Below are 22,505 nucleotides of genomic sequence, written 5' to 3' on the forward strand. Positions count from 1 at the left end.
TAACAAAACCTTCTTACTTCACAACTTTATGACTAATTTGAGATTAGTGTTGTGTTCAATAAGCTTTCAAATATGTCAAATTACTTGTTGTGTTTGGTTTTGTAACGATTAAAAAAAAAAAAAAAAAAAAAAAAATTTTTTTTGTGAAAGAGATGAGGCCCAAAAATCAGAAAAAAAAAAAAAAAAAAATTTTGATTCTGTAGTGTGATTAGACACAAAGCGTATCGGGGGTGTTATTCTGTAGTCGATTACACCCCCTTGTTCTCTAGTTACACCGAAAAGTCTACAATAGTCAACATCAAATGTAGGTTTAATAAACAATAGGTAAAGGTAGGATGTTCAATACTATTCATCGTCTGCCAAGCCATTTCTGGTATTTTCTTTTCACTTCTTCTTCATATATGTTGACATCCTGAATTTGATCTCCAATTGCTATATATTGTGGTTAGTGATTTTCGAAAACAAAACTTCCAGTTGCAAGCAAATACTTACTAAACCATCCAGACCGAGTATTGTGTTGTCTTCCAAACAACTCCATTTTTCTGCAGTGAGGTCCTACGACCCTTTCAACAATTCCGTAAAGCTGAAATAAAATATTGGTTAGTTTTTCTGTGTGAGATTCGATTTTCTTTTGTTGTTAGGGCTTTGAGAAAATTAACTGGTCTACTTACCTCGTCTGGCTTTCTTGATGCTTCTCGAGCACTGGCAACGATTAAGTCAACATCAATTTTCCTGTTCAACCATTGTGGACGACCTTTCATTCTGTTGTTGTTAGTAAACTAGGTCTCTTAAACCCCAGCCATATTATTGTTGTTGGTTGTATTTTTTTGAACTTACCCAATTATCGCATGTTCTTTAGAATGGTTTAACCAATGCCCTGTTCTTCCTGTACAAATTGTCCTGTTCAACTGATTAGTCTTTGTCCAGACAAGTTCCTGAACATACTCATATCCCCAAGTTTCCAAGCACTTTTTGCCAACTTCATAAGATCTGCCAGTAACCCACAAAATGATGATTCCTTCATCTTGAAGTGGCTGCACTGGAGTAGAAATAATTTTACTAAAAGATCATGTTAGTTCAGTCTGCTTCTAACCATTGTGATTTTATCTAAATTTACTTACTGGTCCTCGATCTGTTGGAATTGAAGCTAAAAGGCTGTTAGTAACACAAACTGGAAAAAGGATTCAGTACAAAAGCTCCTAAAATATTACAGTCAACATACCTCCATATGAATGCTCCAGGCAGCTATATTTGTGTTAGTATTTAGTTTTCAAACATAAATATTTTGGATTATAAAAGAGAGGGCATTGGTTAAGAAATCATCATACTCACGATCAACAATTATTGCCCCAAACTTTCCAAAAATACTCATGTTGATATTATAAATATCACACTTAACCCACTGGGCCGGTAGTTCGTTTCTAATATTATACCCTGATGGCTCATGCCAATAGAAAGTGCGAATTTTATTATTTTTCATAATGCCTTTATTAAACTCCTGGCACTCCACCAATTGCTTATCCAATTCCGAGGTTGGGTAACATGTGTAATAATGCACATATTTGCAATCATCCCATTTGAAACAGGTGTCCAAGTATGAACAATCTCCAATGGACATATCGGTATTCACACCAGCATAAGCGTTAGTAAATGGAGCCTTGTTGTTGTTGTTGTTCGCAGTTTTTCTGGAAGTTTTGTAGTACGGAATGAAGTGAATTTTCTTCTCAAAACACGATCTCATATCGTGAGGAAATTTGTTATACATTTTTTGATCAATGTTATGGGTGATGTTCAAATAGTCGTTTTGAAAATGCTTGTCTTTGCGGTTATAGCTTTTGTTTACGGTTTTCATCTTGTTATAACTATCTCTTTCACATTCAAATTTGGATATTCTGGCCATTTGAACTGCGTGAGATTCGTCAGTGCAAGTTTCGAGAAATGGCCGCTTTGGAGTGATCTTTGGGATTATTTCTTTATTCAATTGATTACCAGCAGTTTCAAATTCTAAGAGGTTGGTAGTAATAATTTCGTAATCAAGTGATAGAATTTCATTCATCGTGGCTGGAGCAGGGGAGGGCGTGGAATTGAGAATGCGGAATTTTTTGGAAACTGGCTTTTCTAGGAATTCCATAATACTATCAAAGTCATTTAATGAAGTTTTTGTGGTTGGACAATCATTAAGGGACATATCGATTTTATTGATATTTGAAGATGGGTGCAATATTTGGTCGAGAATATTCAATTCCAAGACATTAATAATATCAAACTTGTAATTATCAAGCTTCATTCTCACTAACCTAGTTTTGTCTTCCTGAATATCGGTATTGGTGACCAGGAGCTCATCATAAAGCTCGTTTAAAGAGTTGGGTTTGAACCAAATAACTGTTTGAGAGATCTGTTTAATTTGGAACAATAATTCGAGATAATTCTCTAAATCTTTTGGTGGCACTTTGTCATTGACTTTGTTGTAGTCTTGGAACATGTAATAAGTTTCAAACACTGATTTCTCATTAGAGGTGATGATGTGGTGTGAGTGAAGTAGGAAGGACACCAATGAAGACAACATTGAGTCTGTACAGAATGAAAGATAATTCATATTCGTAGAACTAAATATAAATTGTTCTTGACCTCAATTATATAAAATGACAATGAAAAAAAAAAAAGGGATGGATGTGAAAAATCAGTTTGGGAAGATGAGGTTTTTATATTCCACACAAAAAAAAAATAAAAAAAAAAAAATTCTACTCATCACATTTTAGAGATCACAATAGTTAAAATCAATCGAAGTGAAATCATATATTTAAAGAATGAAGTATCAATGAACTAATTCATTTGTTAATAGTCTCCAATGTTTTGGAGATGTGAAATTGTATCAGCTCACACGCAGATTCACTATTCACATCCTGCATCCACGAAAATCATCTGCTAATAAATATTTTCATGAAAAACCCTACTCTTTTTTTTCTTCTTCTTTTTCTTCTTCCTTCTTTTTCTTTTGTCTTAATTGTTTCAACTTCAATTTCAATAAAGTGTTCTGGAAAGTCCCGAGTAGGAAATAGGCAAAATTGAAAAACACCACCCAACTGTTTGGGTCCAAATAATTCTGAGCAAAAAACAAAATCAAAGGACTTGAGATCCATGAACTCTGCAAGAAATTCATCAAATTATTCAGAAGAGACAATTTCGCCACTTCGGCAATCTTCTGGAGCTTTTCGTAGGCAACGGTTCTCAATTTTTCTGATTTTGGTGACCCGTACAACTCCACAAAAAATTGTAAAAGGTTTCCCTTGGCAAAATCTTCCACCAATTCTTTATTATTTATCAATCCTAAAAACACGGCATTGAGACAACAAACGATTGGAGTGATCGTCAATAGCGAAACAGCCATTTGTAACAATTTCTTCGCCAATGGTAGCGGTTTCTTCTTAAATATGCTGATGTTATTCAAAAGTTGGTACGCATAATGCGAGAACGGTCCTTGGACAATAAGTGCAAATACCGCCAAAAGAGGGATCTTATAATTATAAGGATTCAATAACTGGACATTGAGTTTTGATCTTAGTGTAGGAATCAGGAAGCTGATTGGAACTTTGGTGAATTCTCTGGCAATAAGAGAAGCAATAGTTTCATTTAACGTTGCAAGTACCGCTGCGGTGACAGATTTCGTCAAAAGCGGATGGGTTGAAAGGTAATGGGAATACTTCTTATTAATTGAAGACATGATTGATAATTGAAAAGCCGTTTTTAGTGCCCGATTGCGGTAAGGATTTCTTCTTTGACTATTTTATATTTTTCTTTAATTGATTATATTTGTTATTTTTATCAGTGTTTGATTTGTTTCAGAGATAAACAAACAAATAGAAGAAAAAAAAAATGAAAAGATAAGACGTGATCCCGTGACTATATTTTTTTTTGATCTACGCATAAAGTCAGGCTGAAAGCATTCCAGTTGAGAAATTGAACGAACGACAACGAATTACAGATGCTGATAATATTTACATCGCTGGTTATACAATAATGACATTTTAAGCGGGTATTTTACATTTATTTTTAAAAATAATAAAAAAGAAGGAAAAACATAACATAACTTGACTTAATTTAAAACAGTAGTTGAAGTTTTAACGGGTATAATAAATAATAAAGATAAAAATGATAAGTTTGGTACAAGAGTGGGGAAAAAAAACAAAAAAAAAACAAAGAAGAAAATAACAAGAGGACAAAAAACCAAGCCTATTATGTATACAAAGAAAAAGAACATACCAGAGTAAAATAAGCACACCAAAGAAACAAAAAAGATAATAGCAGGCAGCTATGATAACCATGTCGTAACATAAAACTTAAAAGTAAAAACAACGAAAACTAACCATCTATACCAATTGTGGTGTAAGTCATGAATCATGAAGTATTGACATGAAGTGGTAGAAAAAAAAAAGAAAAAAGAAAAAAAAATGATCCAGAAAAAGAAAATTAATGAAAACAAAGACCAATAAGAGACAAGTATCTCGAGATCATAATTCAGAGAAATATCATAATGCTAACACATATAAAAATAACAAAAGGTCTTAATCTTCGGTTTTCACTGCGTCTTAGGTTTAGTTAATTACCAATAATCTCTTCAAATCTTCTAACTTAGAAGTCAAAGAGTCGGCTCTATTGAACACATCGAAGAACATTTCATTGACCTCAGGATGATAATTCTCTAATAAGCTGCTAAATGATTTATTACCTTCCAACCTGAATGGACTGCTCTTAATACTTCCAGCGACGCTACCGTTTGCACTTTCATAATCATCGTCACTAACGATTGATGTATTGGCCAAACCAGCTGTACTGTAACTAATTGGTCCAGAGTTGTTGCTTTCCGATTTCGAACTATGTTCGCTGTTGAGATTGGCAAACGCGGTTCCCGCGACAAGTTTGGGCTTATCGGAATCGGTCATATAGTTGGCAGTGTTGTGGTCACTAGAATCTGACAATGAATTGTTTCTTAATGACTTGGTATTTGAATTGGTAATTTGAGAGGACGTTACACCAACAGCGCTGCCATTTTGGAACATGACATTAGTAGTACTATTGTTAATCTTCGAATTGACAACGTCTTTGGTTTGAGTAATATGTGAATGATTGCTATGGTGATTGAATTCATATTTCTCTTGAATTAAAGAGGATGAAGAATTGGTGAAGAATGATGAATTCGGCGTCAAATCAACTGTATGACCTTCAATATCATCATCATAAATCCTATCGTCGTCGTCATCATCTGGGGAAAAGCGGGAGTTATTGGTGATTGTGGTGGAGTTTGAATTGCCTGCTTTGATGTTATTGATCATGATTGGTGAGTTGTTAACATTCCCGTTTCCAATGCTCTCATTATCGTCATCATAAATTTCATTACTTTCAGTATTAGAAGAAATTATATTTTCTCCAAGATTATTGTCAATATTAAGAGCGCCAATTGTAGAATTCGAGTCATTATCAGTGAACCCTCTTGGATCTCCCAACTTAAATTCCATCAAATTAGCTCCTTCAAGTCTATTTTCTTGGTTTTTTGATTTAGTTAACGATTTCGATGGACTCAACATTAATTTTGGCTTTTGTTTCAAACTATTCGTTTTGCTCACGCCCAAAGAATTAACACCAAATAACCCTTCAGTGGTGTTATGATTTGCAGAATTATGTGAAAGATCCAAGTCATCTTCTTGGAAGTTACTGATGTCAGCATCTCCAAAGCTTCCTTCCAATTCACTAATTTCTTTGAGTTGGCGATCAATTTCACTGATCGTATCACTTGCCAAGTCATTCTTTTTAGCAGATGACAATGTTAGAGTGTCTGCTGGGGTTGGGATATCCGCCGCCCTAACAGGTGACAATCCGATAAGATTATTGGTAGTGGAGTCCATCATGCTCTGAGTGACTTGAGGATCTTCAAGTATCGTACTTTCTTGAAATAAGTTTACCGGAGACCCAAGAATCTTCTTCTCGTCTCCCATTTTCAAATCACTTATAGTATTGTCGTGATCATTTGTTGTCTTGTGTTGTTGTCTTTCATTTCCATTTTCATTTTCATCGGTGGAATAACCATCCAAATCAACATTGTCTGTAATATCACTAAACTCGGCAGTATTGATACTACTTGTTTTCACATGTGTTGGATAGTCTGAATCCTGGGCTCTCTTTAGGATATTCAAGGCAGTGGCACTACCAGCATCATTAGATGACCCATTGGTGGTTCCGGTATTTTGTAACTGGTTAAAATTCACACTACTACTATTACTGATTTTGCCCTTAAGCCCAATCCCATTATTAATAGTGCTGCTGCTCAATTGCAATGAGTTCAATACCTGGAACTTGGTTGGAGTTTGATTATTGCTAGTATTGGTATCACTTTCAAATTCTGATGAGCTTGGGGAATAATCTCCAATACTGTAATTTGAGCTCGAAACTGTGGCAACAGAATTGGTACGCTTTGCGAGAGATTGGCTCAAGGCAGGGTTTGGGATAACCCCCAATGGATTGCTTCCTCCATTACTACCAGCATCAGGGTTGTTAGCACTTGGAGGGGTAGTTACTAAGCTTTCGAGATTATTATTGCTGTGCGCATGGCTGAGGTTCATATTTTTTGGAGTAGATTGTAACATAGTTTCCATATCTTGGGATTTTCTAAATGATAAAGCATCACCATCATAAATAGATGAAGAACGGTTGTATAGCGAGGCATCATCATCCAGGATTGATAACATACTATTGTTGCGATGATGATGCAAGCCCTGCCCCGAATTATTTGAATTGTCCATTGAAGGCGCCTGTAATGGTGGAGAGGCTGGATTATTAGAATTGCCGTTGAAATTAGCAAGATTTTGTTGGTGTTTCATAGTAGTTGGTGTAGGTGCTCTTCTGACAGTTGCTTTGTTTCCTCCGTCGTTATTCAAGTTTTCTTTGCTATTATTCTTGAAAGCAGAAGCATTTCTAAGATTGTCAATAGACTTCTTCCGTATTTTGGAAACAACGAGAGGCTCAGGAGATCTTTGAGAATTGGCAGCTGGCCCATCGTCAATATTGTCTATATCAATATTGCCATCATAATCATCACCTACATCAATGACAATATGATGTTGTTTATCAACACTTTCCTTGCCATCAAGGGTGTCATTATCATCACTGTAGTTCACATTATCATCAATCATCTGATCATCTTCATATTCTTCCATACCTTCATATTCTTCCATACCTTCATATTCGTCCTCTGAATATTCATCTTCGCTGTCACTTATGTAGCTTGGTTGAGAATATTCCACAGTTTCATTGAAAATAACACTCTTGGAACTAGTTTTTTTCTTCAAGCTACCAGTAACACTCCCTAAATCAGAACCACTACCTCCATGAGCCAATTTACTAGCCTTTTTCGTAAGACTTAGCAAGCTCTTAGATCTTTTCCGGGTCTCCTCTTTGGAGATTCTTTCAAGTTCTTCGTTTTTCCAACAATTCAATCTCGCCAATCTTTCTCCTGGTGTTTCAAGGCACTCAGCTGGCGCGAAGCCGATTCTGCCGTCTTTCACTTTCTTAATTAACCACCAGTATGAATCATCATCATTAAGTAGAATTACTGCATCATCATATTCCAAATCACATTGGGATGGATCAGGACCACTAAATTCATATAATGCATAGAGTCTACCTGGATGAAGTTCTTTTGGTGGAGACAAAGGAGGCTCCTGCAACAATACCTCATTTTCGAATGGATCTTCATCATCAAAATTTTCATCGATAGTAGCACTGTTTGATCTATATGTATTCTCGGATCGCTCTTGCTGGTATTGCTCGGGGCTGTTATTATCGTAACTTGATCCCATCGAGTTAGATCGACGAATTATCACGCTATCATCGGAAACTGAGGAGTTGCTGTTGGTACCGGCTGAGTTACTTCTTTTTCGACTATTGTCAGTGCTATGCTGGCTTTGAAAGCCTTCTTCAGCTTTGGGGCTAGGGCTTAATATACTAAGTAAGCTCTCGCCTTTCTTTGACTCGGATGAGGATCTTCGCGAATCGCCTGAACTGTTCAGAAAGCTCAGATTGGAATTCATATTATTATTATTATTATTATTATTATTATTATTATTATTATTATTATTATTATTATTGGAATTATTATTACTCTTGCTGAGAGAGCTTGACCTCCTCAAGCCCATAAATGATGAAACCATTATTGAAAGTTATCTGGGACAGTCTTGTGAGATGATTGGAATCTTGATGAATATGGGATACACAAACGTGCCCAATACTTTTGTAATAATCGAATGAAGAGTCAGGAACAGAAGGGGAAAATGCGGAATAGTATCTTTGTACGTGTCCTATATCTATGGCAGTTCTATTTCCTTGATATCAAAAAAATTAAAAAAAAAAAATAACACCACGGTGTATGTTGTTGTTGGAGAGAATTTGTTCCAGAGGAACAGGAGGAAAAAACAAGTATCTTTCAAGATTATTTTTTTTCCTATTTGCCCTTCGTTGAGTTTGGCCGTCTTTCTTCCTGCAACAACGGTGACTGGTGTGTAGTGTGCTGCTATGATGGAGCTAAAGGTACGTGTGAGGGATGGCCGTCTAAGCTGACGATGTGATACAATCATTTTTTTGAATTTCTGATTTCCAATCGATTTTGATTTTTTCGTGGCAGACTCCCGTGCATATGGCTGCAGCACGGTCGACTCAGAAGACCCTCCAGAAATTTCTACAATTTATATTGTTGGACACTGGGCCGTTTCGATCATATTGGAAATCCTTCCTTATAAGAAGAAGGAAAATACAGGTGGGTTATTATGGTGTTGTTCTAAGTGTGGTAGTATTATCTCACCTGTGGCCCTGGTGGAAGCTGCCGTATCTTTGTAAAATCTTGTTTCAAGTGTCTTTTCTCTACTGCCGTAAATCATAGACGAGCATGAAGCGACCAAATCAAAGTTTTACACGGATTGGAGAACAGAGGTTTCATTCTCCATCGAGAAATTATTCTTGGGTGGTAGCCACTCATGACATATTCAAGTAAAAATGAAAAGAAGAATCTTAATCACAGTTGCTGACGAGTGAAGACATTATGGTTCCTGCTTTTTGAAAAAATAATGTTGTCATAGCTGTTTTTTTATTTTATTTTAGTGGGATCTGACATCTCCGGTGAAGATTAATACGTATTGGCAAAGACATGTATAAACTCACCTATTGGCCGTAACTTTATTCGTCAATTCGTCAGATTCCTTGGAGGTTGAGTGTCACAGATATGTATACTTTCCCTCCTTTACGCTTCGCAATTAAAAAATAGGAACGCGTCACCAAAATTAAGAAGAAAAAAAAATCGAGAAAAAAAGGGGCCATTTTTTAGATACCAATAATCAAAGCTTTTTCCTTTAATTCAAATAAGATGTAGATAACTGTTGCCATTGCCATACCATTACCTTTTTAGCTTTCCCTTCTAGTGGCCCAATCTATTGTTGGCAATTGCCAGTGCAGCAAACCTGAAACCATACCAGTGATATGGTTCCGTCCGCCAACATGTATGTTTTTTGGTGTTGATCCATCGTTTAATTATTTTTTTTGGTGATTAGAGCATTCAAGAATGGTTATATGCAAGGTTAATTTCTCTATGCTTTGAGAAGAACTTTTCGCTGAAGAGTCTAACAGTCATCCCGCTTGATGATCTCAAGATAAACCCACGAATGATTGTTTGTACTTTACCATATTTCCCTTTCCGCATTCTACGCAAACCGTAAATATTATCTTACATATATACCATAATTTTTCTAAGCCACACGAATGTGACTGTTTTATTATCATTTACTTATTTTTCACAAACAGCACACATTTAATTCGATGGTGTTATCACATTATTATCATCCTTAGGTAGATATTATTTCAAATCGTCATCAGCTCGTTTTGTTTTTGTTTTTTTGTTTTTTTTTTGATGGTCACGCTTCTCATAGTTAAAGTAGGGTATAAATCAACACGCTGCAAGAATATAGCGATATGGTTCGCTTAGTAAATCCAGAGGCAAATATACAGTTGAAGAAAAAGTATAAAATGACAATTAGAACTGTTGAAGAATCTTGGAGCGTAATAGAGTCTTGGTTAAGAGAAAAGGGCAAGGCTGATGTGAATTACTCCAAAGTATTGGATGCATTGAACCCTCCAGCAACAGATGAGCAAATCAAGGATTTAGAACAGAAGTTGAAAGCAATTGAATTGCCAAAGTCATACATTCAAGCTTTAAAAATCCATAATGGGGTTGCTCACCAAGTTCCTTTTATTGATTCGTGGCTGTTTCTCCTGACAGAACTTGTCCTTCATTATTGGAATATTATGTGCAAATTCGAGATTTTTGATGATGATTCTGATGTGGAAGAGGATGGAGTTCAGCAAATTTGGCATAGTCCCAAATGGATCCCAATCGCTCATAATGGTTTTGAGGATCATTTATGTCTTGATTTATGTCCAGCAACAGGAGGTCAAGTTGGTCAAATCATTGAGGTGCTACATGACGACCGAGACCGCACAAAATTTGCTTCAGGGTTTCAAGAATATTTCAGTGTCTTTGCCGATGATATCATTGAAGGAAAATATTTGGCAGATAATTCTGGCTTGTATTTTCAGGACAGTAATAACGCTCATTGAACTGATTTAGGCTACAAAAAAAATTGTCTGGAAACTATGTAATCCTTTTTTTTTTTCCAATTCTTTTGATATTGTGTAGATTGTGTATTTTATTTTGTACTGAAGGAAACCTATAAGATGACGTATGGCTTGTGAAATTGTAAGAGGTTTTTTCTTAAATATGGTTATATATCCAACAATCTCAAAGTTCAGTCTCAAAGATCAATCTCAACTGATTGCTGTTCAAATTTAATTGATTTCATGTGTTTTTCAATAATTTCTCAATTTTTTATTATAAATGTTATTTAAGGGCATATTGGGACACTATAATAAAGCGGGATTTTTATTTGTTTCGATCTAGTAATGTGCTGACACTTATTTAACAAACTTATTCTTAAGCAAGTTGTTTCTGTGAAACCTTTGTGACGGTTTATTCTGATACTTTTGTGCCACCAAAAAGTGTGAAGTTATCTCCTATGCCTAATCTAGTTCAGTTATCATTGTATAAATTCAACATTTTACTTAGTATTAAAGATTATTTGATTATTTCTTGTTATCCGAGAAAAATATATTCCTATTCCTTCCAAAATTAATTGTTAATCAAATATCACACTTACACAGTTTATTACAAAGGAAAAGAACCACCAGCCCAGAAAAACTATGAATGCAGATATACTAAGGGGGGTATCTTGCCACAAGAATGAGGTTCAATCGTCTATCTTCACTACACTATTACAACTGAGATTGACTTATGACAATTATTGATGGTGCATTCTACTGAAATGGTATTAATTGATGACCTATTGCTGAACGTGGAGTCATCTACCGGTGATCAATATTAGGGTATTATTATCTGAAGCAAGCTTATTATAGGGTGCTAAATATCGCAATGGTTGAAACTTTCATATATAGGATTACTCTATAGTATGTATTCTATATAGTCTTTAAAGCTTTTCTCACAGATCTTCTATTGGTACTCTTTGCAGGATTCAGAAATACCGTACTATGGTGCCGTATTTCGTAGCAAAGTATTATAAAAGAGATCCTTCATATAATTTTTCTGGATTGAACTGTATTTTCCAGATAAAAGGTATTATATCTGTACATGTACTCGCAGCTCATCGCCAGTAAGTTTATTTACACAAAATAATATCTTCAAAAGAATTGTTTGAGGAGTGTGGGTAATGCAAGTGTTTTGTATGTGTTTCGAATTTCTTCATTTGTATTTCTTGGGATAATCATTGATGATTTACACCATCTCTTACGATGCCTGTTGATACTTGATAAGCTATTCGGATGGCTATCTAATGAGGGCTAGCTGTTCGTGTCCAAACTTGCCCATACTGTATATCCGTGATTTATATCTGCCGAAAGTTACTTTCCTTCTGCATTTAACCGAAGGTTTTCACTGACTTTTTAAAAGTCCGACTCTCCGCCGTGCTAATGCCGCATTGTGACCTAACCGCGGATAATTCAAATCTTTTCCTATATGGTCACCCACATTTTTTTTTTTTAGGTTTTTTACCCGACTATTTAAATTGATCAACAGGGTCCATGTTAAAAAGTGTCTTGATGTAGTCATTATGAAACACTTATTTTCATCATTAGAGAGAAACAACAACAACAAAATAAAAAATGGCGATTAAAACTGTCGAAGAGTCTTGGAAGATAATTGAATCGTGGCTTAAGGAAATGGCCAAATCAGATGGAAACTATTCCAAAGTATTGGATGCATTAAACCCTCCAGCCACCGATGAGCAAATCAAGGATTTAGAACAGAAGTTAAACGGGATTGAATTACCAAAATCGTACATTCAAGCATTGAAGACCCACAACGGGATTGCTAATGAGACTTCTTTTTTCAACTCGGGGGTCCTGTTTTTACCAATAGAAGATGTGAATGTTCAATGGAAGATTTGGTGGGACTTGTTACAAGATGGGACTTTTGATGATATGGACGATTCTGGGGTACACATTGAAGGAGTTCAACCAGTATGGTATGATGCTAAATGGATCCCATTCACCCATAATGGCGGAGGTGATCATCTTTGTATTGATTTAAATCCAACCAAGGATGGCCAAATTGGCCAAATAATTGAGATGTGGCATGACGATGGAGACCGTAGCAAGCTAGCTTTGAGTTTCGAAGAATATTTCAGTAAATTTGCCGACGAACTTGTTGGTGGGAAATACTCGGTGGATGAATATGGCTTGATCCATGAGGATGATTGACAGCATTTAGATTTGCTAATATATATCCTTCAAGCTTATATTTCCAAAAGAACATATTTCTTATTTAACGGTCTATATTGCCCTGAAAAAAAAAAAAAAAAAGCGGATAATATTATGGTATAGTTTGAAATGTTTTGATCATTTATTTGTAGCCTCTAATATTGGAGTCATACCAAATGCATATTCAACTATTTTTCATTTAGCTCTCTTCTAGAATCCGTGAAAAATGGTAAGCTAAACGGTCGTGGAAAATTATCTGACAAAGTAAGGAGAAATAAAAAAATAGCGTGATAGTTTCCAGAGCTCAGAAACTTTAGGCATATTGCTATAAAGAGAATCTTAAAATTTTATAACTTACATACTCTTTTTTTTTAAAAAAAATCACTAAATTGTTCAGTTCTGTGTATTCTGTCAAGGCCATTTTAATAAACAATATATTCCGTTTATTATTTTCTCGAGATATTTATTCTAGCGCTATTGCTGTGCTCTTATGTCATGAATTGAAGTATATTAATTAAATAATCTTTGGTTGATCAATGTATATTCTGCCAAATACGTAAATGGCCTAATACCAATGTAATATGTATCATGAGCTTTTGAGTTTTTTTAATTGTAGAATTTATCCATTTGCCTTCAACTTGCTTTTCTACTGATGTCATCGAGGTTAAATTGTATTGTTATAAAATTAGCTTTTATGGCTATTCGAACAAAGATCTTGAACCTGAGGGTAGGAACCCCAGAATATTTTATTCTCGATACGAAAATAAGATTTTTATTGTGCCAAGATCTATGGAGAAAAATACTAGGGATAATAAAAAATTGCGGGAAACTGTTTCCACTTTAACTAATGAGAACTTTGCTTCCAAAAAATTGATTCTGAACTATTGAACAGTCATGGGGAATAATAGAATTGAGTGACTAAAACAAAACGCGTGATACGATAAAAACTATGCAAAGGTATTGAAAGCGCTGAACCCTCCAGCAACAGACCAACAAATCAAAAAATTAGAGCGTGGATTAAATGGCATCATGTTTCCAGAGCCATACATTCAATCTTTGAAAATATACAACGGGTCTAAAGGGATATTTTTTGGGAATTTTGCAAGCCTATTTATCAACCGTAGAAGTGCTTGACAAATGGAGGATAGGTTGGTCAAGTCATTTTTAAACAAAAAGAAGAGAAAAACTACAAGGTTGCATCAGTACTTGATGAATGTCTTCATGACTTTGTCGAAGATATTATTAACGAAAAGTATTCTATAAATGAAGAAGGGATGTACCATATGGATGATGAGTATTAGATTACCTAGCTATACGGGCTTCGACTTTGGAATGCTGAGGCAGTATTGTATGCAATATTATACTTCAAGTTTAATATAGTTATCAAATTGAAATGATCATTGGGTGTCTCCTCACCTCCAAGAACCATGAAAAACAATCTTACGTCTCATTGAACCTTTCGGAAAGTGGTATCAATAATATAAAGAATAAAAGGTGTCGAAGTTTTGAGCACAGAAATGCAAACCGAATAATTCTAAGATATTGTTAAAGAATAAAGAAATATTATAGCTTCACGTTACCAAAGTTAGGTGGCAATAATGGCAAGCTTGCTCTATTATACAAGTCTTCAGAATATCCAAAGTTAGAACCCCTACTTTTCAAATTGATGGTATCGATCAATTCCTCATTCAATTCATTCAAATTCCTGACGCCAATATTGCGCATGGTAGTCACCATTTCTTCTTTCAACATCTGGATAGCCCTCACTAGACCTGCTTCGCCATATGTAGCCACCGGATATAATAGTCCTCGTCCAAGTCCTACGGCCTTAGCACCAAGACAAAGGGCCTTGAGGATATCTGTGCCCCGTCTTACCCCGCCATCAATAAATACATCAATTTGTGTTGTAATACCTGCTTGATTCAAGTCGTAAAGTACTTCAATTGTAGATTTAGAATACTCTGCCTGACGACCTCCGTGATTTGATAATACGATACCATCCATGCCGTTTTCTACCGCAAGCCGAGCATCAGGGATAGACTGAATACCTTTGAGATAAAACTTCATTTTGGTGATACTTTTCAAATGACGCATTTTCTCCCAAGTTAACCAAGTAACGGCTCTCCTACCAAGTGCTGAGTCATCGTCTTTTGTTTCTTCTTGGTCTTCAGATTTAGCAGAGGATACCATATAGAGACGATCCATATCATCCTTGGATATGCTGCCTTTGTTCTTTTCCAACTCGATAAGGTGTCCCATTATCGCTTTTACTCGTCTATCCTTTTCACGATTACCGCCATATACATTATCCACCGTAATAAAGATCCCTGTGCATCCAGCCGCTTCCACTTTTCTGATTATTTCTTCATTGAGCCCATCATGAGCAGAAGGGTAAAGTTGGAACCAAAAGGGAGTACCTGGCTTTATTTCTTTGGAAATCTCCTCGAAAGGATACGATGAAAGACATGGCACCATTTGCACAATATTTTCACGGGAACAACCATGGGCAAACACTTTCTCACCTTCAGGATGAGCGTACTTTTGCATGGCGGTGGAAGAAACATAGAATGGTGCGCTGGTATTATGGCCTAATAAATTGGTAGAAATGTCACACTCGGTGACGTCGATCAACACTCTAGGATTGAAGAAAATGCGTTTATAAGCAAAATGGTTTTCTCTAACGGTGATTTCGTCATCAACTCCTGATGAATAATAATTTCTGGCTACCGGCTCCAAAGTTTTATTGGCCACGTACTCAAAATCATATAAATTCATTATTTGATCCAATGGAGGTTTATTTTTGAGATTGGATATTCTTTGTGGCTCGTACTTGTTGATGACCGATGCTTCTTGTTGGGCCTCCTCTTTGGCCCTTATTGTCGCCTCAGCGACCGCTGCCTCTGCAGCAGAATCATCCAAAGAGCCAACTTCAATGATGAGTTTTTCGTAAATGTAAGATTTCATGATATCAAGGGTATGGAATTTATCGAACTGAGCCGATCCATCTTTACCAGCAAGTTTCATTAAGATTTTGGCGCCTCCTGGATGCTTCGATACAAAATTGGTGATATCATAAACCTTACTATGGAATATGATCCAACAGTCGGTTTTGGAATTGTGTTGCGAGACTTGTTCAATAGAGATGGTCATTGTTTATTATCAATTTGCACTACGGAAATATGCTGTCTTTGATATCAATGCAGGATGACACCTTTATTACTTTTGAAAAACAACAAATGAGAATTTGGTGATTATCCACCAGTAATTAGCATGCTATTTGCAAGCCAACGAGATTTTCAGATATTTATAGCTCACTAAGACTGGCATTTTTGTGGGGGGTAGATAGCCTACCATCAGCATGCGAGTCATCGAGCCGACTCATCTCTGTACCCACCAAAAGTACCGAGGTACAGGGGAAACTGAGGTAGGTATATTTGATTGAAAGACAGAGAGAAAGTCAAGATTTTCATGATAATAAAATAACCAAGCCTGTGGGCAATTCTCTTTATTCTTTGGTCATGTATTGGATTCACTCCCCATTGGTATCCAAATGTATTTTGTTGGAGTGATAAGTATCCGCGCACTATATACAGCAATGAGCCGGAAACCCTTTTGCCGCGTGTATTGATGTGCTACCATATACCGTTCATATCACCAGATAATTCTCCTCATAACTTGAATATCTCAACCATCATCCATTGATATTTGCCTTCAAGAATCATCGATCACAAAGTCCCACCAATCTGGCCCTTTGACCACGTGCAGATCTCGATTCCTGCTTTCTCCGGGGGCCCAAGTCTAAAATATTTGTTTAAACAACAATCACTTTATCCATATGGTAGTAATAGTACTCTTAGTAGTTGAAGAAAAAAGAAGATCGGATATTAAATAGCCATCATACCTATGGTTTCCTAGTAATTCATCACAAAACATTATTATGGAAACAGAGATAATACCAGATCGTCTACTCTGAAAAAATTTAATCAAAACAAAAAGCCAGCCAGTGCTCGTCTAATAAAAAAAGATACGATGATTTCCAAATGTGTGGGTCTCAGATTATACTTTAATCAATCGATACAGACGAGAGTTTCTCTAATTTAATCATTCAATAATAATAGAACGAAATAATGAATTACCACGGCCCTCCTTACGCATTGGTTATTATCAATAATTACCTAGTCGTTACCAAACACAGACGGCCCCAGTCAATTCAAGTCCGAGACAAAGCCAACCACACCACTTCTGTCAGTGATAGATATCTAAGAGAGTAGATCTTCACACTATATTCATTTTTGCGTGTGTATTTTTTCTATCAATTTTTTTTTTTTTGTCTTTATATTGTTTTAGATACATGATCTGGTCTTTTTGAAATTGATAACTTTGGAATATAGAACTGATTTTTGATCTTAATATTTATTTTTTCACTGCCATAAACATACCACCTTGGTATCTATTTCCAATTATTTACAGAATCCAGTGTATTATCTATTTCATCAACTTCCTTGTCCTTGATTTGTGTGTCTGTGTGTGTGTGTGCAGCAAAAGGATCACTAGTGTTTGGAGATAATGCTCACCTCCAGAAAGAAAATTTGCCCCTTATCACTAATAACAAGAAGTTAATGGACCATTACCTACCAAATAATTTCTCCTTAATTTCTATTTCCTGATCATATAACATCATAACCAAGACAGTTTCATTATCATAATGGATTCATTATTTGGATTCAAGTTTGGATCACTGGGAATACATGTTTCCACCAAGGAAGATTCCATTACAGAAGATTCCACTAAAGAAGTTCACACTAAAGAAGACTCCAAAAAACAAGATTTGACTGGAGAAAGCTCCACTGCAGAATATCCCATTAAAGAAAATTCCACTAAAGAAGCTCCGATTCAAGAATGCTTAGAATCATCATTTCCTGTGGAAAAAGAGGTTATATCACCATTGAACCAAGTATCACTAGATTCACATTCAGTTATAGATACTGAGCCCAAAGTACAAGTACCAGATCAGCATCCCGACATTTTCCCAAACTTTGAGACTTCTTCATCCTTCAAAGAAGCCATAGGTGAGGTTTCCCAAAACCTCCTAAATCTACAACTCGATTTGACCCTTGATAGCGAAACCAGAGCCACAGAACTCAATGATCGATTGGATCGTTTTACCAAATTGCACGCGCAGAAACTCTCGCAGTTTGTTAGGTCTTTCACCATGAAGGTTAAAAACTTGGAACGCCGAACAGGGTCATTAGAGCAAAAGTTTCTCACCGAAAAGCATCACAGAGACATTTCTGGGAGTACCATCAATAAAATCAATGAAAATTTCGAATCTCCGGAAAGTCAAAATGAAAGAAATCTGGTTAGCAGGGCTGATGATGTTGGCAATGATACTACAGAAGAGCATACGTTAGAAACTATTGAAGAGGAATCTTATATTGTCGATAGTATAATAAAGTTGAACGAAAGATTAGATGAGTTAACGCATCAGTTTGAAATTTCTGATTCATTAAAGGAACAAAACCCATTTGAAGAAGCATCTTCTTCTTCTTCTTCTTCTTCTTCTTCTTCTTCTTCTTCTTCTTCTTCTTCTTCTTCTTCTTCTTCGGAAACCAATGATGATGGTTTCAAACACGATGAAGAAAAGATCCAATCAATGATCCAGAATGCAATGAATGAACGTGCTATCAAACACGCAGACAGAATTAGTGCTTTGGAATCGAGTTATGAAAACATTGCCCGATCATTGGAATCATTATCAATGGCCAAGCAGACTCCCAAACCAATATCATCATCCGTTATTGACGAAAACCATAGTGAAAATGTGCACTCAGAAGCACAATACCAAAAGAAACTAAATACTATCAAGTCAAAATTGCGTCACGTCGATAGTGAACTAGATGTTTTCAGGCCAACCTCATCAAGCGCATCCACTTTTTTTGATGCCGATGAAGACGTGGAGGAAGGTGATGAGCCAAAAACATTGATAATTGATCCTCCTACTGATGAATTTATGGCGATTACCAAGGAACATATTGATGCTGCTGATATCACCAAAGAAGATGCTGCCGAAGTAACTATCACAAACCCCCTTGATAATATTGTGGAAAATATCGAAAAACCTTGTGCCATAAGATCTGAGGATTTAGATGCACACATTTCAAGCATCATCGATTCCAAACTTGCCGAACTTAGAGCATCCATAATGAATGAAATCACCACCGCAAATTCGTCAAGCTTCACGGATATACAACAACATTCATTCTCCCAACTTCATACTCCTACGAATCAATTAGACGGATATCCACAATCATCACCACCATCGTTTCAAAAACCTCTTCAAGAACAACCATCACCTTCAACCGTTCAACTATCAGAACCAGAAAAATCCAAGGTGATGCTACCATCCCCTAAAGTTTCTCAAGACTCTCTTCCATTATCGTTGCTGTCCAGCGACAGTACGTCTGCATCCCAAATGACCAATAATATCCTCAACTCCATTCTCTTGAAATCGCAAAACTATAATGAAACATTAAGCTCTGAGGTTGAGTCTTACTTACTGGTTGGAAATCTGATGAAGGATATAGTTACCCAAGATAACGATGATGACATCACCACTGTGGAGGTTTTGTCGAATGATGGAACTTTCAAAGCTGATAATCCTGCATACGATATATTGCTAAATGCTGGTGATAATGGTCAATATATTATCAATTCTAGTGTTAAGGAAAATAATTTGGAAAACGCCTGCTTGAGTATTGATAGCGTCACCGGTTCACCAGTTACGCACACTCATCACGATCAAGATGAGATTACTGGCTATACTGGGTCTTTTGAGGTTAGGGATTGCGCTAGTACTATGAGCTCTGATTATCCACATAAAGAACTCTCTATTGATGATAAGGAACAAGATTCGTATCTTGATGTTTATGAGCCATCGAAATGTGCTAAAGATGCTCCAAATAAAGATGAAATCTCTGGTTTAGGTCTTGAAACTATGACTATAGATGATGGTAAACTTAAGACACAGGAAGAAAATCTACCATCAGAGAGACAAGACGGAGATATTTGTGAGAGCCCGGATGATGGCAAGGATAATGATATTGTGATTGGCTCCATTGGCTCCACTGATAATGCCGATGCTTCTCATACCATGGGCGCTTCCTTTGATGAATGTAACGACCGTCGAGATTCTTTTGAAGCAGGACAACCAAATGATATTAGTATGGATTCCTCAAATATAATCCCCAAATCTGAAAATGATACCAATCAATATTCAAGACCCACTTCCTTCAAAGAGAAACATTCCTCGGTGATAATTCCAAGTCCAACTTTTTCTGTTGTTAAGTCGTTGGGGCCACGGAATTCTGATGTTCCTGATTTTTTTGCTTCCGAACCACTGCTTGTTGAAATTCGTGAAATGGTTAATTCTTTGATAAACAAGCAAAACAAGAGATTTGAGAAGCGATTGAGCAGTGCAATTGAAGGCCTTCAACAACAATTTGGGAAATTGGAAGATGGTTTGGCTAAACAAGAAAAGTCTGTGCAAGATTTGAAACGCTGGCAAGGTAGGATGTTGAAGAATAAAATTCGTCAACATTCAAAAGATTTTGGTGGTATTAACTTCAGCTTGGGGAGTGAAGGAGATTTCAAATTTCCCGAGACTGGTGTTGGCAGGGCAAGCGATGACCTGATGGTGCATCATGAAAAACACAAAATAGCGGATCTTGGGGTTGCCACAAACACTGATAATTTGACGTTGGAAAAAGGGGCAGCTGAGGAAAATATTGATTTGAATACCGCTAACACCAATAATCATTCAGACAAAGAGGAGGTTATGTCTAAGCTTCCAAATGATTATGATACCAATGCAAATTTGCCTTACGAAACCCAGGATACATCAAATCGGGCTGAAAATGTGCTTATTCCAGAACATCAACAATCAGCTTTTAGAACAATAGACCATATGCAATCTTTGAATTTATTGAAGCCTTCAGATCAGCAAACGGGAAAAACTGGTGGAGGAAATTTGATGGAAGAACCATTGTTACACCAAGACTCAAATACTCCAAATATCGAGGCCATAAGACAGATAAGTGGAGAAAGTCCCGAAATTAACACTAGCCCAGAAGATCAAAAAGCTTCAGCGAAAGAAAAAGATTACGATGAGAAATATAATACTTTAAAAAAGGAACTTGATGATCTCAAAGAAAAAATTGACAAGATGCAAGAAACTCAAGAACACATGTCTCCAAAATCTGAAGTTGAAAGTATTTTCAGACATCCAAGCTTCAACAAGTATACAATGTATTCCAACAAGATGCATAGAAAGCTCCAAGAAAACGATATTGATGCTAGAGTTGATGAGAGGCAGAAGCAGCTTTTGGAAATGGTGAACATTAATAACGAGTATCTCATCAAGCAGCTGGTAAAGGAACATCTTTCTGCATTTCAAGAGCGATTGGATATTAAGAATAAACAAATCCAACAACTAAAACATGATATTAGAATGCTTTACCATTATGCGAATAGAAATAATGACATAGATAGGACGGTCGAGAAGCATAAAGCTGAAAGCCGTTTGTTTGATGGTGATGCCCAGGTCAGACCAAAGGATGGTTTCCATGATGAGCCAAAATCTGTGATATCCCAATATCATCATAGAGAACAATTTGTCGGTGCTGCTGGTGAGCATGAAATAATGCCTGAAAAGATGAGTGGTAAAGAACCTGTTATTGACGAGGAGATGTTGACTGTCATGAGTAAAATTTCATTTGAAGGTGATCAAACCGGCAAAGGAGAATCTTTCTTGAGACACAATATTGATAACGCCGAGCTAACTCAACCAGAAGGGTCGAAACATCATTTTAAAATAAAGCATCTTCTGTCAATGTCTCCAGAGGTTATCAGAGACGAAAGAAGCCCAAAACTGGCTGATAGAAAGGCAAGGTTTGTATTGTTGAAGACCGGCGGTCCTGAACCTGCTGATGATGGCAAACGTTCAACCCATTTTTTGAAAGAGCCGGTTGGAATCTTTCCAGATGCGTCCATTGGCAGAAAGGACGGCAAAGGATTGTTTACGGTTAAAAGCTCGAAGGCTTTGACTTCCGGGAAACATGCTTTTAGTAGTAGTCTTTGTAGACATAAGCACAGCAGCTAGTGATATTTTTGTTTTCTCGTTCCTTCCTTCTTTCTTTTTTTTTTTTCTTTTCCTTTCCTTTCCTTTCCTTTTTTCTATTTTCCTATATTATTTCGCCATTTTTTTATTGTATGCTACAAGGCAAATTATCGTGCCTTCTTTTTTTTTTTTTTTTGTTCTGTTTCTCGTTTGATTAATTTTGCTATTAGTTTCGCTCAATTTTATTATTTTACTGGTACGAAGTTATCTGTACTTTGTAGAATCGTAACGTCAACAGAGGATAACCTAACTATTTTCAGAAAACTATTTTAGAGCGTGGCTGACATTGGGATCTGCGATAAAAAAAAAAAAAAAAATAAAAAAATAGGGAGAGTGGGTCTGGGCCCACACTTTTCATGTTACAAGGTCAAAGGCTTTGTGTTCCAACAAACACGCTTTGAGCAATATTAATCTTTGCAGGACTTATCAGCAGTACGTCAACTCTTGCACTAAAAATTTTTATGCG

General features: G+C 36.3%; 7 protein-coding genes across 7 annotated transcripts; 3 read left to right on the forward strand and 4 right to left on the reverse strand. All coding sequences in view use genetic code 12, as the record gives it.

Annotated features, from left to right (window-relative positions):
* Positions 1–349: 349 nt before the first annotated feature.
* On the reverse strand, positions 350–2,566 carry IME4 (mRNA (N6-adenosine)-methyltransferase; the record flags this gene model as incomplete). The annotated part of the gene is made up of 7 exons (XM_064998952.1): positions 350–432; positions 493–583; positions 672–762; positions 838–1,059; positions 1,122–1,147; positions 1,223–1,245; positions 1,333–2,566. 7 exons carry the CDS (start codon positions 2,564–2,566, stop codon positions 350–352), a joined length of 1,770 nt encoding a protein of 589 aa, XP_064855024.1.
* Positions 2,567–2,950: 384 nt separating this feature from the next.
* On the reverse strand, positions 2,951–3,721 carry DASC09_053540 (uncharacterized protein; the record flags this gene model as incomplete). Its single annotated transcript, XM_064998953.1, has 1 exon — positions 2,951–3,721. One exon carries the CDS (start codon positions 3,719–3,721, stop codon positions 2,951–2,953), a length of 771 nt encoding a protein of 256 aa, XP_064855025.1.
* An 871-nt stretch (positions 3,722–4,592) lies between these two features.
* BUD14 (protein phosphatase regulator BUD14) lies at positions 4,593–8,081 on the reverse strand (the record flags this gene model as incomplete). Its single annotated transcript, XM_064998954.1, has 1 exon — positions 4,593–8,081. The coding sequence occupies one exon, from the start codon at positions 8,079–8,081 to the stop codon at positions 4,593–4,595; it is 3,489 nt and encodes a 1,162-aa protein (XP_064855026.1).
* A 1,927-nt stretch (positions 8,082–10,008) lies between these two features.
* DASC09_053560 (SMI1/KNR4 family protein) lies at positions 10,009–10,653 on the forward strand (the record flags this gene model as incomplete). The annotated part of the gene is made up of 1 exon (XM_064998955.1): positions 10,009–10,653. The coding sequence occupies one exon, from the start codon at positions 10,009–10,011 to the stop codon at positions 10,651–10,653; it is 645 nt and encodes a 214-aa protein (XP_064855027.1).
* A 1,614-nt stretch (positions 10,654–12,267) lies between these two features.
* On the forward strand, positions 12,268–12,864 carry DASC09_053570 (SMI1/KNR4 family protein; the record flags this gene model as incomplete). Its single annotated transcript, XM_064998956.1, has 1 exon — positions 12,268–12,864. The coding sequence occupies one exon, from the start codon at positions 12,268–12,270 to the stop codon at positions 12,862–12,864; it is 597 nt and encodes a 198-aa protein (XP_064855028.1).
* Positions 12,865–14,427: 1,563 nt separating this feature from the next.
* On the reverse strand, positions 14,428–16,014 carry DASC09_053580 (uncharacterized protein; the record flags this gene model as incomplete). Its single annotated transcript, XM_064998957.1, has 1 exon — positions 14,428–16,014. The coding sequence occupies one exon, from the start codon at positions 16,012–16,014 to the stop codon at positions 14,428–14,430; it is 1,587 nt and encodes a 528-aa protein (XP_064855029.1).
* Positions 16,015–17,569: 1,555 nt separating this feature from the next.
* Positions 17,570–22,021, forward strand: DASC09_053590 (uncharacterized protein; the record flags this gene model as incomplete). The annotated part of the gene is made up of 1 exon (XM_064998958.1): positions 17,570–22,021. One exon carries the CDS (start codon positions 17,570–17,572, stop codon positions 22,019–22,021), a length of 4,452 nt encoding a protein of 1,483 aa, XP_064855030.1.
* Between the last annotated feature and the right edge of the window lie 484 nt (positions 22,022–22,505).

This window comes from Saccharomycopsis crataegensis (genome assembly GCF_037102585.1).
Source record: "Saccharomycopsis crataegensis DNA, jcf7180000000087, whole genome shotgun sequence".
NCBI classification, from domain to species: domain Eukaryota; kingdom Fungi; phylum Ascomycota; class Saccharomycetes; order Ascoideales; family Saccharomycopsidaceae; genus Saccharomycopsis; species Saccharomycopsis crataegensis.